Consider the following 14,825-nt stretch of genomic DNA (forward strand, 5'->3'; position numbering starts at 1 on the left):
AGGGAGTTTCACCACAGAATTTTTTTTAACAGGATTCTCTGACTCTGGATATCTACAAAGACAGAACATTCTGGAATAATACAGGAATATCCCCACCACCTTCACACTACCTTTAAACACCCTAGTTAGGAGGACCGTGGTGTATGTTGGAACTTGGAATAGTTGATCAGAGGAGGATGTACTGAGTAGAAGCTACAGTTCATGGCTGAAAAACCTCAAGCTCATGCTGCAGAAAAAGAACCCCCAACAAAGAAATAATTGTTTGCAAGGAACTAGAAGTCATCTATGACTGAAAACTACAAGCCCAGATTAATAGGCCCAGGTTCATATCCATGCTTGTAGATGCTATTCCATCAAGCATATACTGTATTCTCTCAACAGCTGCTTGGTTCCATTGGGTCAAAAAAGTGATGAACAGTACCTCCCTTTCTCTTTCACTCTTTCTTTCTCTTTCACTTTCTCCTTTTATCTATTTTTCTCTGTCTTGTCTCCCTCTCTACCCCCCCCCCCCTCTCTCTTTCTCTCTGGTCTCCCGCCTCTCTCTCTCTCTGGTTTCACCAGCCCCTCCTCAGTAGTGCTGACTGCCCGCTTTCCGGCCGCCCAGCCTGCTATTTCCCAGCATGCTCTCTGTCAGAGGCTTATGTAACAGTGTTACGCCAGGAGCTATGTGCTCTGCCTGGGCAGCACACTACATCCCTACACTACAATACACTATACTGCTACTACAGTCCCTACCAGAAATACTCTCCGTTACTGTACACTGTAAACACTGTGCTCTGCCTGGGCAGCACACTACATCCCTACACTACAATACACTATACTGCTACTACAGTCCCTACCAGAAATACTCTCCGTTACTGTACACTGTAAACACTGTGCTCTGCAAATGTGATTGAAGCGTCTCGGTAAGAAACGTACATTTCCATCACATGTTTTCGTACTTAATCAACAAGGGCAACTCAATTGACAACCAGGAGAGAGGGGAGAATAAGTGTAACGGTAGTCCTCCTCCTCTTCAACCGAAAAGGAGTAGTGATGGAACCAAGGCGCAGCGGGTTGTGAACACATAATTTATTTAAAGACAAGACGAAAAAACACGAACTTCACTTTAACTAACAAAACAACAAACGGAGTAGACAGACCCGGACGACGAACTTACATTAAACACGAAGAACGCACGAACAGGGAAAATAGACTACACAAAATGACGATGTACAAAAACAAACCGAACAGTCCCGTATGGTGCGACAAACACTGACACAGGAGACAACCACCCACAACGAACACTGTGAAACAACCTACCTAAATATGACTCTCAATTAGAGGAACGCCAAACACCTGCCTCTAATTAAGAGCCATACCAGGCAACCCTTAAACCAACATAGAAACAGAAAACATAGAATGCCCACCCAAACTCAAGTCCTGACCAACTAACACATACAACAAACTAACAGAAATAGGTCAGGAACGTGACATAACCACCCCCCCCCATAAGGTGCGAACTCCGGGCGCACCAGCACAAAGTCTAGGGGAGGGTCTGGGTGGGCATCTGACCACGGTGGTGGCTCAGGCTCAGGGCGAGGTCCCCACCCCACTATAGTCAATCCCAGCTTACATCTCCCCCTACAAATGACCACCCTCATATTACACCCACTAAATCTTTTAGGTAACATCGACACAAGGGGCAGCACCGGGATAGAGGGATAGCTCAGGACAGAGGGATAGCTCAGGACAGAGGGATAGCTCAGGATAGAGAGGTAGCTCAGGATAGAGGGGCAACTCCGGACTGAAAGGCAGCTCCGGACAGAGAGACAGCTCTGGACTGAGGGGCAGTTCTGGATAAATAGCCGCTCTGGGCTGAGGGACAGCTCATGACTGGCTGACGACTCTGGACACTCATGGCTGGCTGACGGCTCTGGACGCTCATGGCTGGCTGACGGCTCTGGACGCTCATGGCTGGCTGACGGCTCTGGACGCTCATGGCTGGCTGACGGCTCTGGACGCTCATGGCTGGCTGACGGCTCTGGACGCTCATGGCTGGCTGACGGCTCTGGACGCTCATGGCTGGCTGACGGCTCTGGACGCTCATGGCTGGCTGACGGCTCTGGACGCTCATGGCTGGCTGACGGCTCTGGACGCTCATGGCTGGCTGACGGCTCTGGACGCTCATGGCTGGCTGACGGCTCTGGACGCTCATGGCTGGCTGACGGCTCTGGACGCTCATGCCTGGCTGGCGGCTCTGGCAGATCCTGTCTGGTTGGCGGCTCTGGCAGATCCTGTCTGGTTGGCGGCTCTGGCAGATCCTGTCTGGTTGGCGGCTCTGGCAGATCCTGTCTGGTTGGCGGCTCTGGCAGATCCTGTCTGGTTGGCGGCTCTGGCAGATCCTGTCTGGTTGGCGGCTCTGGCAGATCCTGTCTGGTTGGCGGCTCTGGCAGATCCTGTCTGGTTGGCGGCTCTGGCAGATCCTGACTGACGAATGGCTCTAGCGGCTCCTGACTGACTAACGGCTCTGACGGCTCGGGACAGACGGGCGGCTCTAATGGCTCGGGACAGACGGATGGCTCAGACGGCGCTGGGGAGACGGATGGCTCAGATGGCGCTGGAGAGACGGATGGCTCAGATGGCGCTGGGGAGACGGATGGCTCAGATGGCGCTGCGGAGACGGATGGCTCAGATGGCGCTGCGGAGACGGATGGCTCAGATGGCGCTGCGGAGACGGATGGCTCAGACTGATCCTGTCTGGCGGAAGGCTTTGGCTGCTCCTGTCTGGCGGAAGGCTCTGTAGGCTCATGGCAGACGGGCAGTTCATGCGGCGCTGGGCAGACGGACAGTTCAGGCGCCGTTGGGCAGACGGCAGACTCTGGCCGGCTGAGACGCACTGTAGGCCTGGTGCGTGGTGCCGGAACTGGAGGCACCGGACTGGAGACACGCACTTCAAGCCTAGTGCGGAGAGCAGGGACAGGGCACACTGGATTCTCAAAGCGTACTATATACCTGGTGCGTGGTACCGGCACTGGTGGCACCGGACTGAGTGCACGCACCTCAGGACGAGTACGGGGAGAAGGAACAGTGTGTACAGGGCTCCGGAGACGCACAGGTGGCTTAGTGCGTGGTGCCGGAACTGGAGGCACCGGACTGGAGACACGCGCCATAGAGAGAGTGCGTGGAGGAGGAACAGGGCTCTGAAAACGCACTGGAAGCCTGGTGCGTGGTGTAGGCACTGGTGGTACTGGGCTGGGGCGGGGAGGTAGTGCCGGAAATACCGGACCGTGCAGGCGTATTGGCTCCCTTGAACACCGAGCCTGCCCAACCTTACCTGGCTGAATGCTCCCCGTCGCCCGACCAGTGCGGGGAGGTGGAATAACCCGCACCGGGCTATGTAGGCGAACCGGGGACACCATGCGTAAGGCTGGTGCCATGTAAGCCGGCCCAAGGAGACGTACTGGTGGCCAGATATGTAGGGCCGGCTTCATGACATTTGGCTCAATGCCCAATCTAGCCCTACCAGTGCGGGGAGGTGGAATAACCCGCACTGGGCTATGCACACGTACAGGAGACACCGTGCGCTCTACTGCGTAACACGGCGTCTGCCCGTACTCCCGCTCTCCACGGTTAGCCTGGGAAGTGGGCGCAGGTCTCCTACCTGCCCTTGGCCCACTACCTCTTAGCCACCCCCCCCAAGAAATTTTTGGGTGGTACTCACGGGCTTTTCGGGCTTCCGTGCTAGACGCGTCCCCTCATAACGCCGGTTCCCTTCTCCGATTGCCTCTGCTCTCCTCAGTGCCTCCAGCTGTTCCCATGGGAGGCAATCCCTTCCAGCCAGGATCTCCTCCTATGTGTAGCAACCTTTACCGTCCAAAACATCGTCCCAAGTCCATTCCTCCTTCTTGCGCTGTCCCTTCCTCTGCTTACACCGCTGCTTGATTCTGGATTGGTGGGTGGTTCTGTAACGGTAGTCCTCCTCCTCTTCAACCAAAAAGGAGGAGTAGTGATGGAACCAAGGCGCAGCGGGTTGTGAACACATAATTTATTTAAAGACAAGACGAAAAAACACGAACTTCACTTTAACTAACAAAACAACAAACAGAGTAGACAGACCTGGACGACGAACTTACATTAAACACGAAGAACGCACGAACAGGGAAAATAGACTACACAAAATGACGATGTACAAAAACAAACCGAACAGTCCCTTATGGTGCGACAAACACTGACACAGGAGATAACCACCCACAACGAACACTGTGAAACAACCTACCTAAATATGACTCTCAATTAGAGGAACGCCAAACACCTGCCTCTAATTAAGAGCCATACCAGGCAACCCTTAAACCAACATAGAAACAGAAAACATAGAATGCCCACCCAAACTCACGTCCTGACCAACTAACACATACAACAAACTAACAGAAATAGGTCAGGAACGTGACATAAAGTTGAAACTTCATGGGATAGAATGGAACAGAAGTGAATATGTGCATATGGGCACTGGTGACTAACGCAGATCTATGTGTTTAATAAAGAACAAAGCTTTGGGAGAAAATGGGCTCCTCCTGTCCCTGTCCCAGAGAAGCTAGCCGTGTGCTGTTTGAGATGACGAGAATTATTTCTCTGTGAATGGGCCTGATGTCCTGTTCCTGTCAAATCAGCAGCAGAACAGGCTCCAGATACTATATCATACGTCAGTACTGAGCAGAGAGCTGCTCTCTCTCTCCCTCAGCCAGTTACTGACATTCAGCCAGCTAGCTCACAGAACGCAGGCCGTTTCACCTCTCATACAACAGAAACCACTACCAAACCACAACACAACCTCCCAACCATAGATCTCTACTGTACACAACCACTACATAACCAATACACACCCACCATTCAACCAATGGTTTCAGCTGATACCATCTCCCACATCAATGCTTCACTCCCTCAGCGTGCTACTGACACTAAGCAAGCTAGTAGGTAGCCTAGTAGTTAAGGGTGTTGGGCTGGTTTGAATCCCCGGGCTGACGGGGTGAAAAATCTTTTGATGTGCCCTTGAGCAAGGCACTAAATCCTAATAACTCCTGTAAATCTCTCTGGATTAGAGCATCTGTTAAATGACTAAATGATATCAAAACCGCCATCGATAAAATATAGTACTGTGCAGACGTCTTCATCGACCTGGCCAAGGCTTTCGCCTGGTTCACAAACTACTTCTCAGATAGAGTTCAGTGTGTCAAATCGGAGGGCCTTTTGTCCCGACCTCTGGCAGTCTCTATAGAGGTGCCACAGGGTTCAATTCTCGGGCCGACTCTTTTCTCTGTATATATCAATGATGTCGCTCTTGCTGCGGGTGATTCTTTGATCCACCTCTACGCAGACGACACCATTTTGTATAAATCTGGCCCTTCTTTGGACACTGTGTTAACAAACCTCCAAATGAGCTTCAATGCCATACAACACTCCTTCCGTGGCCTCCAACTGCTTTTAAATGCTAGTAAAACGAAATGCATGCTCTTCAACTGATCGCTGCCCGCACCTGTTCGCCCGTCCAGCATCACAACTCTAGACAGTTCTGACTTAGAATATGAGGACAACTATAAATACCTAGGCGTCTGGCTAGACTGTAAACTCTCATTCCAGACTCACATTAAGCATCTCCAATCCAAAGTTAAATCTAGAATCAGCTTCCTATTTCGCAACAAGGCCTCCTTCACTCATGCTGCCAAACTTACCCTTGTAAAATGGACTATCCTACCGATTCTTGACTTTGGCGATGTAATTTACAAAATAGCCTCCAACACTCTACTCAGCAAATTGGATGCAGTCTATCATGGTGCCATCCGGTTTGTCACCAAAGCCCCATATACTACCCACCACTGCGACCTGTATGCTCTCGTTGGCTGGTCCTCGCTACATAGACCAAATACTTATTTTCCACCATAATTTGCAAATAAATTCATTAAAAATCCTACAATGTGATTTTCTGGATTTTTTTTCTCATTTTGTCTGTCATAGTTGAAGTGTACCTATGATGAGAATTACAGGCCTCTCTCATCTTTATAAGTGGGAGAACTTGCACAATTGGTGGCTGACTAAATATTTTTTGCCTCACTGTATTCCCCCCTCTCTATTTCCGCCCCCTTTCTCTCTCTCTCCCTCCCCTGGGGGTGTGGTGGGGGAGGTGAGACTGTGCTGATGGGAGACTGCTCTTCGCATGCTAAAGAGAGAGAGTGCGTGTCTACATTGTCCAGTGGGATAATTTGGAGCAATGCACATGCCTCTTCACCTCACCACACAACCATATAGGTCTCTGCTGTACACAACCACTACACAACTTCTACACAACCACAACACAACCACTACACGATCACTACACAACCATAATGGTCTCTGCTGTACACAACCACTATGCAACCATAGGTTTCTGCTGTCCTAAATCCCTATACAACCACTTCACAACCACTACAACCACAGGCTTCTGCTGTACAGCAAGGTTCCTGGAGCTGTGAGCTCATGCCCTCTGAGGACTTCATTACCCACAATGCAGCTAATGCTGCTCTCTGCCTCTATGAGATGAATGAATTGGACTGGGGAAATCAATGGCATTGCTAAGCTAAAATGGTGAATGAAAAGAAAGCCAATTCTTGGTCAAACCTCTTCCTAAGCCCTCCACCCCCCACCCCTCCCCCTCTTTACCTACCACACAAACACACGCGTACACACGTACACACGCACACACACACACACACACACACACACACACTTTGTGAGGAAGCACAGGGTTTTGCCAGCATGCTTTTTCCTCACATTGAGTTGTAACTCTGACATTACTGACCCATAGAATTCTCAGGACCTGTGTGTTGATGAGACATATTCCTAGTAACATGAGGAGTATGTAGAGAATCAATAGCAAGAGAGGTAAAAGGTTGAGTCATGCAGGATGTCTAGGCTAGTCTTAGAAGACTATCATTATGGTCAACATACTGGCATTCATTAATCATTAACAACTCTGGACAGACAGGGTACATGGACCCTGCCATGCAAGTCCCTCTGGAGTAAAATACAGTACATACAGAGGGGGTGGGGACCGGGGCATCCTCTATTGCCCTGCTCTTTAGACAAGATAGAGCAGGGGGTGTGGGACCCGGACAGGGCCACGGTGGCAGACGTCTTAGACCCAGAATAGCACTATCTCGGTGGGAGTCTCTCACACGAGGCAGCTGCTGTAATTAGGGCTGTCAGTGAAGGCCCCTGGTGAGCACTGGGACACGGATAATGAGTCAGCCTACAAGACGAGGACCGGAGGAGGGGGGAGTGGCTGCAGAGACAGGGTCTCCTCTGCCGTGGGGCACCATGGGGCACCAGGTCACTCTCTGGAAGAAGTGGACCTCCAGGTCTTGTCTGGGCCTTGTGGGTTAACCCAACTAGGACTGCTGATCCTGGGCTGCGGATCTGTGGATCCTCCCTGTGGCCCTGGGTCTCTGCATCCCAAGGTGTTTGGGTGAGGAGGGGTCCCGGATCTGTCATTACTGTAACAGTCAGAGGTTCAGTGAAGCATGGGGAGCTGACCGGCTGCTGCAGCAGGTATACAGCTACCTGGCTACAGTCTGTTTGAAGTGCCAGTGGACCTGGAGCGATGGATGCTTGGTTAATTGGAGTAGTATGCACTGCCTTTAATCATTCCATATTGCATCACATCACCTAGTATTGGTGCTGTTCTTTAACTAAACTCACAGTACATGTATGGATGTTTCTCTGAACAAATCAGAGCTCTAGAACACCTTATGGCTGCTATAGAGACTACATCTGATTGGAAACAAAAAGTGGAATAAGTTGAGCTACTGTATATTGTAAGGATAGGAGGCTAGTATGGGGAAACAACCAATCGATATCAGAGGGACATAAAATTGACTAAGCACTAGAACCCTCAAACTCAAATCTGGACTTCAAAGCCAGTTCCACTCCAAAAATAATTTAGAACTGAGACAACAGGTGGGTGCAATAAATGATCAGGTAGAACAGAAAACCAGCAGGCTCTGGACCTCGTGGGGTCAGAGTTGAATACCCCGTCACTTTAACTTGAACATTTGATTGGCTATTTAGTGTAACTGGTACATTATCTAATAATATCAAATTATGTAAGTGGCTGATTCTCTAAATTAATTTGAACACTGTTGGGATTTATAGCAGTTGTGATTTGTAGTAATATATAGACAGATGAGGAACAACACACACATGCTAGTATGTAGAATTGGGAAAGACTGAATAATGACATGGGAGTCCGCAGTAGCAGCAGCAGTACTCTCCCTGCATTCCTCTGAATTGTCTGCCATTGTCTTGGTACCAGGAACAGGGACTTGGCAAACCCTACACATCTGGAGGCTTCTCTCTCTTTCTCTTTCTCCCTGTCTCTCTCTCTCTCTCTCTCTGTCTATCTCTCTCTCTTTCTCTTTCTCCCTGTCTCTCCATGTCTCTCTCTCTCTCTGTCTCTCTCTCTCTCTTTCTCCCTGTCTCTCCCTGTCTCTCTCCCTCTCTGTGTCTCTCTCTGTCTCTCTCTCTCTCTCTCTCTCTCTGTCTCTCTCTCTCTGTGTCTCTCTCTGTCGCTCTCTCTCTGTGTCTCTCTCTCTCTTTCTCTCTCTGTCTCTCTCTGTCTCTCCCTGTCTCTCTAACTCTCTCATTCTCTCCCTGTCTCTCCCTGTCTCTCTTTGTCTCTCTCTTTCTCTACCTGTCTCTCTCTTACTCTCTCTCTCTCTCTCCCGGTCTCTCCCTGTCTCTGTCTCTCTCTGTCTCTTTCTGTATCTCAGGATTCCTTCTATTACATTACAGGTTGACTATCAGATGGCACCCTATTCCTTATATAGTGCACTAGTTTTGGCCAGAGACTTATTCTATTCCCTATTCCCTATATAGTGCACTACTTGTGTCCATAGCAAAACTTAGGTTCCTGTCTCATGTTAGGTGATACAGGATAAAAACACACCATGTCAAATAGCCCCTAAAACCTACATTGTTTTTAACATGTGACATGTTTTTCAAACTGAGCTGCTGTAGTCTGATACAGTGTGTTCACTCTGCTGACATCACTTGTTGACAAACAGCCAAGACTATAATACTAACATGAGTAACTGCTGTGAGGGGGACATACCCTGTGTGCATCCCAGTTGGCACCCTTCCCTATATAGTGCACTACTTTAGATCAGAGCCCTGTGGACTATGAAGGGAATAATAGGGTGATATTTGGGACACAACCCTCTTTTGTTCACCTCTGCTAATGAGAGAAGACTGGGCAACTGAGGCATTTAGAGGGAAAAAGGGGGAAGAAGGAGAGGGAGAGGTGGAGAGAAGGGAGGGAGGAAGGAAGGGAGGAGGCCACAGAGGGAACATGACAGGGTGATCATACATCTGCATTTAGTCCCTTAGCTACACTCTTATCCAGAGGGACTTACTTACAAAAGGTGCATTCACCTATTGTAGGTAAAACAACCACATATCATTATCATTTGAAGTAAAACGACTCTCTGCAAAATCAGTGCTAGTAAGACTATGGAATGATACATATTTCTGCATTAGCCACATCCCAGTCCACCATCTCTACCCGTCGCAAGACCCACTGGTTGATGCTTATTTATTTAAAAAACCTCTGGCCTCATTCCCCCTATCTGAGATACCTACTGCAGCCCTCATCCTCAGTCACATTCTGTTAAAGGTCCCCAAAGCACACACATCCCTGGGTCGCTCCTCTTTTCAGTTCGCTGCAACTAGCGACTGGAACGAGCTGCAAAAAACACTCAAACTGGACCGTTTTATCTCCATCTCTTCATTCTAAGACTCAATCATGGACACTCTTCCTGACAGTTGTGGCTGCTTCGTGTGGTGTATTGTTGTCTCTACCTTCTTTCCCCTTTGTGCCCAATAATGTTAGTACCATGTTGTGCTGCAGCCATGCTGTGTTGCTACCATGTTGTTGTCATGTGGTGTTGCTACCATGCTGTGTTGTCATGTGTTGCTGCCATGCTACGTTGTTGTCTTATGTCTCTCTTTATGTAGTGTTGTGTTGTCTCTCTTGTTGTGATGTGTGTTTTGTATTATATATTATTATTATTATTAATATTATATATTAATTTTTAATCCCAGCTCCCATCGCAGCAAGAAGCCTTTTGCTTTTTGGTAGGTCGTCATTGTAAATAAGAATATGTTCTTAACTGACTTGCCTAGTTAAATAAAGGTTAATAAACAATATAAAAAAACACCCCAGTCTCTGTGTGTCTGAAAATAAGGAACTTTAGAAACAGTGACTGAGTGACCATGTCGCCTGTAAGGTAGACTAGCATCCCTGCTGCACACACTCGTTAGTCTTGCTACGCTAGGCTCTGACATCACTGGCAGCCTGCATGGCTGTGAGTGACTAAAGCTGACAATCGCTTTACCTCCAAGAGAGAGAGAGAGACGGCAGAGAGAGGGCGAGAGAGCGTGAGAGAGAGAAGACAAGAGAAGAGAAAGAAAGGCAAAGAGAGACAGAGAGAGAGAGAAAGAGAGAACGAGAGAGCGTGAGAGAGAGAGCGAGAGAGCGAGAAAGAGAGAGAGAGAGAGAAGAATACAAAAAGCCCTCAGCGATGGGAAAAACAGCCAGGGATGATTCACACGCAGGCAGCACCTCAAACTGAGGTGGCCTGCCTTCCGTTATCTTGGAGTCTGTGAGTCATATTTACCACAGTATTGCTCCACTAGGCGACTTCCTCCCCAGTCCCCATCAGAACAAACCCAACTGTTAATATTTACCCGATGACGGAAATCATCAGCGTTGAATGCCCCTGAAAAGCCTGACACATGACGTCACAGTCTCTGAAGGTACTTCAGACAAGGTGTGCATCACAAATTGTACTCTATTCTCTATAGAGTGCACTACTTTTGAGCAGGGCCCATAGGTTAAAGTAATGCATTATAAAGGAAATAGTGTGCCATTTGGGACGAAGAAAAGGACGGACATCTGGAATCCAAAAGGCTCTTTGGAAAAACCTGCATGTTGACCCTTGAACCACTGTGTAGATCCACGAGGGAACTCCTCAGAACCAACCTGTGATACAATATCTCCTCATATCTATTCAACATTTACATTTAACATTTAAGTCATTTAGCAGACGCTCTTATCCAGAGCGACTTACAAATTGGAAAGTTCATACATATTCATCCTGGTCCCCCCGTGGGAATTGAACCCTGGTCCCCCGTGGGAAATGAACCCACAACCCTGGCGTTGCAAGCGCCATGCTCTACCAACTGAGCCACACGGGACCGTTCAAATTCGGGACCGGGACCGGGAATTCGGGACCGGGACCGTTCAAATTCGGGACCGGGACCGTTCAAATTCCAAAGACTTAAGGAGAGGAAAGTAGATGAAAAAAATACAGCAGTCTTAATATAATCCTAAAACCACAGTAAAATACAGGACGTGTGAGACTTTTCCACAAAAAAAATGAAGTAAGTTATAGTTTATGGAAACACAACTGGTTGTTTAATGAGGATAATACAATATCTGCAGGAAGTGACAAGATAGAGATAACTGTGTTCAATATTTAGTATTACACTAAAAGCGTTGTCAAAAGCATGTCAATAATTTGGCACACAAAGCTTAGCCTATGAATAGCAATGAATGATCCATCTACACGCGCGAGCGTCAACGGCATAGGACTGTGCTGCTGCTCTATGCCTAGAAGTGGACAGCGCCGTGGTGCTGAAATGCTCAGCGACATCTGATTCTGCACACACAGGAGAGGGAATGCTTCCGTTTCCATAGCACTGATGCTGTATAGTCTGACAGATAGGCTAACGTTGAAAATCATTATACAGGACATATCTCATTATTTCTTCAAACGCCATTGTTTAATCATTGTTGTGTAATATGTACGTGATTGAAAAGGAAGTAGTATGATTTGACGCGAAGATGGCGCCCGTTGCTAACCCAACCCAAAGCCAACAGAGTGAGAAGGCCGCTTAATAGCCTAGGATTCAAATGCATTGCTAACTGTTGAAAGACATAGGCTACTGAAGCATATTCAGTCGACTCAAAGATCCTTCTCCCTGCTCATATTATCCGAACATTCATTTGGAGAACAGACTAAATGCATAGCCAACATGCTGCCTTATTGTAAAAGCTATTTCTAGAGGCAATGATGTTCATAAATATATCTTCTCTCCACTCAGAACGATTAGCCCATTAGAACAGGCAACATGTGCAGGACGTAGGCTACGTAACACTGAAATGTGATCAGCTCCAGCTCGCACAACCAGTTACAACAGGGTTACCCCAACCCAGCACTCACTGCACGAGCACAGCTGACGTGACAGTTAGCGCGCGATGTCCCCACAATGACTCTCTCTCTTTCTTCACTCTCTCTCTCACACGTTTGAATGATAGCGAATCATAATGGCTTACTTTAGCATTGACTGTTCCTTCTCATCTTCCTTTTTCTGTCGGTCCAAGACGTCCAGGATGATCTTCCTCTCATCCTCAGTGAGGTGGCTGAGGTCCGGCAGGTCGGGTAGGGCTCCAGCCGGCGGGGGAGCGCCTGGGCCCTGGGGCCCGAGTGGAGCTGACATCGCTACACACAATTGCTAAAAAATAAAATAAAAATTATAACATATATTTTAAAAAAGACCAACATTGAGTGATAGAATGGATAGACTTAATTTTAATAGAAAATTGCCTAATTTCAAAATCATATGGCTTCTCTCTAATATTAGGCTGAAATATTCCATTGGTGTGGTTCTTGTATTCATAATCATAACCACTAGCATAGGCTACCCTAATGCAAGACATATCGGTTGGATTGTTCACATATATTCTGACGCATGCCGGTATATTTGGGCTTTAAGAATAACACACAATATGTCAAAATGTTCCTTTTTACAAGGAATGCAGACATGCTTTCTATATAGCCTCAATTTCCACCCAATACACGAACCTTATCTGAATGGGATTCAGCGGTTCTGGTATAGCAGGCTGCTACAGCTCATAATAAATACAGAGAAATTAATCGGTGAGGAACACAAGACACCTATCCAACAGAATTATCGCCTAATTCTCACACAAACTCCCCAATTCCAGTAGCCTACGAGACATACACTGGAGATGCTGGACAGAGGCCCTTTGGTTTTATAACCAAAATGTACGGTCTTCTGGAAACAAGCATTCCAAACACAATTATCCTATTCCATTCACGGTTGGATTGTAGAGAAATATAAAATAGAGCTCTTGCCTTTTATTTTGCAATCATGTTCCAGCCTGTCTAACCCATCGCGGTCATCCTTTAGAATGGGTTTGCTCGCATTTTTAAATAAAGACGTCGTCTCTTTCCTTGTTTGTTTTTCTTTCGAGGCCTTGTCCCACACTCTCTCTTTCTCGCTTTTCTCCAGGTTTATAATTCTTGGAGATTTCTTAAATGCACAAAAATGGATGCAATGAAAAATCCTGATAGGAAGAGTAGGCGGAGCGATGGAGACGCGTAGAACAAAGCTTAGCGCGAGTGGCTTCATGAAAAAGGAAGGGGAGAGGGGCGATTGTCGACGTATTTTCGTTGACATCAGGCATTTGCAAAACACGGACTGGAAATAATTTGCAGCTGGACCAGATTATAAAAAACATGTGCCTGTTAAAGAGCATTTTCGGAAGAAAAGTGATGTGAAATGTACAGCGAAAGTTCAAATCTTCATCAGCACACATTAAAACTGCCACACTAGAAATGTGCATTTCAACACCATGTCGCTGTCCAGTTTGCTGTGTGGTTCAGCAGCATATTGTTGAGCAGCACAAATTCTCTTTTGATTAAGATTGCCTCTCCAACTGGAGGTATGAATAAAGTTGTGTTATACAGCATTCCTATTCCTAATTTGGTAACACTTTAGACTACTTTTAACCATCCAGATACAATAATAACAAATAAATAACATTTGTCCTAGAAAAAAGCTAGCACCAACACAGTCCATGTTTATCATTGATTTATCAGTTGCTTCTTGTGACACTGCTTCTTAACTTTTTAGTCCCATCATGTCAAACACCTCTCTTATCCGCTCTCACCCCATCCCAAGGTCCAGACCTAACCCCTCACCAGAAGGCTCAGTCCTAATCCCTCATTAAGGCCCAGCCCTAAACCCTCATCTCAAGGCCCAGCCCTAACCCTTCAACCGAAGCCCCAGTACTAACCCCTCAACTGAAGGCCCAGCCCTAAGCCCTCATCTCAAGGCCCAATCATAACCCCTCATCCGAAGGCCCAGTCCTAACATCCCCCCTTCCCAAACCGTGCTCATGATCCAGGTTTGATAGGATTATGAAATAAGGCATAAGCATCATAGCTAAATCCTGCCGTGATAAAGTGGATAGAACACCATACCTCATAAAGACTAAGTTCATTAGCATCAATATACCGAGCCCAACACAAGCTCATCCAATTTGAGTCAGAATGCCAATAAATCATTCAACACCAAAACACTGATAAAAGTGTGCTGAACTTGTTACCATAGCTACTGACTTAGTCTTCTTTGTATCTCGGGTCATACATAAGGCTGCAACAATGTTCTGCCATCAGTCTCTGTCTTTGGCCACAGCTTGTGCTATCCCATTAGACCCATCACTTCAAGCTCAGTCACTACTCTCCGTCGCTAGGTAGTTTTTGGCCTGCCTCGCGTGCTCTTTCCAGTTATTGTCCACCTGAAGGCAACTTTGGGGATCCTTTCTGGTGGTATACTTAACACTTGTCACAGCCAACGAAATCTGCATCTATAGTAACCCCTGTACAAGATCATGCACCTTCAGTCACAATGCTAAAAAATCATTGGTAAAAAAAATAAACCCAAAA

The 14,825-nt window shown here is 47.3% G+C and overlaps 1 protein-coding gene across 34 annotated transcripts in view; it reads right to left on the reverse strand.

Annotated features, from left to right (window-relative positions):
* Positions 1-13,544, reverse strand: part of LOC129837928 (regulating synaptic membrane exocytosis protein 2-like) — a 244,298-nt gene extending 230,754 nt beyond the window's left edge. For 10 of the 34 annotated variants that reach the window (XM_055904461.1, XM_055904469.1, XM_055904465.1 and 7 more), the window contains exons 1-2: positions 13,230-13,521; positions 12,407-12,585 (exon numbers count right to left, since the gene is read on the reverse strand). In XM_055904461.1, coding sequence (XP_055760436.1) covers positions 12,407-12,570 — 164 coding nt within the window. In that variant the 5' untranslated portion in view covers positions 12,571-12,585; positions 13,230-13,521. Of the gene's footprint in view, positions 1-12,406; positions 12,586-13,229 lie in introns of all 34 variants that reach the window. The other 24 variants (XM_055904476.1, XM_055904474.1, XM_055904478.1 and 21 more) reach the window with 8 other exon arrangements.
* Between the last annotated feature and the right edge of the window lie 1,281 nt (positions 13,545-14,825).

Source organism: Salvelinus fontinalis, chromosome 38 (assembly GCF_029448725.1).
Source record: "Salvelinus fontinalis isolate EN_2023a chromosome 38, ASM2944872v1, whole genome shotgun sequence".
Classification (NCBI taxonomy): domain Eukaryota; kingdom Metazoa; phylum Chordata; class Actinopteri; order Salmoniformes; family Salmonidae; genus Salvelinus; species Salvelinus fontinalis.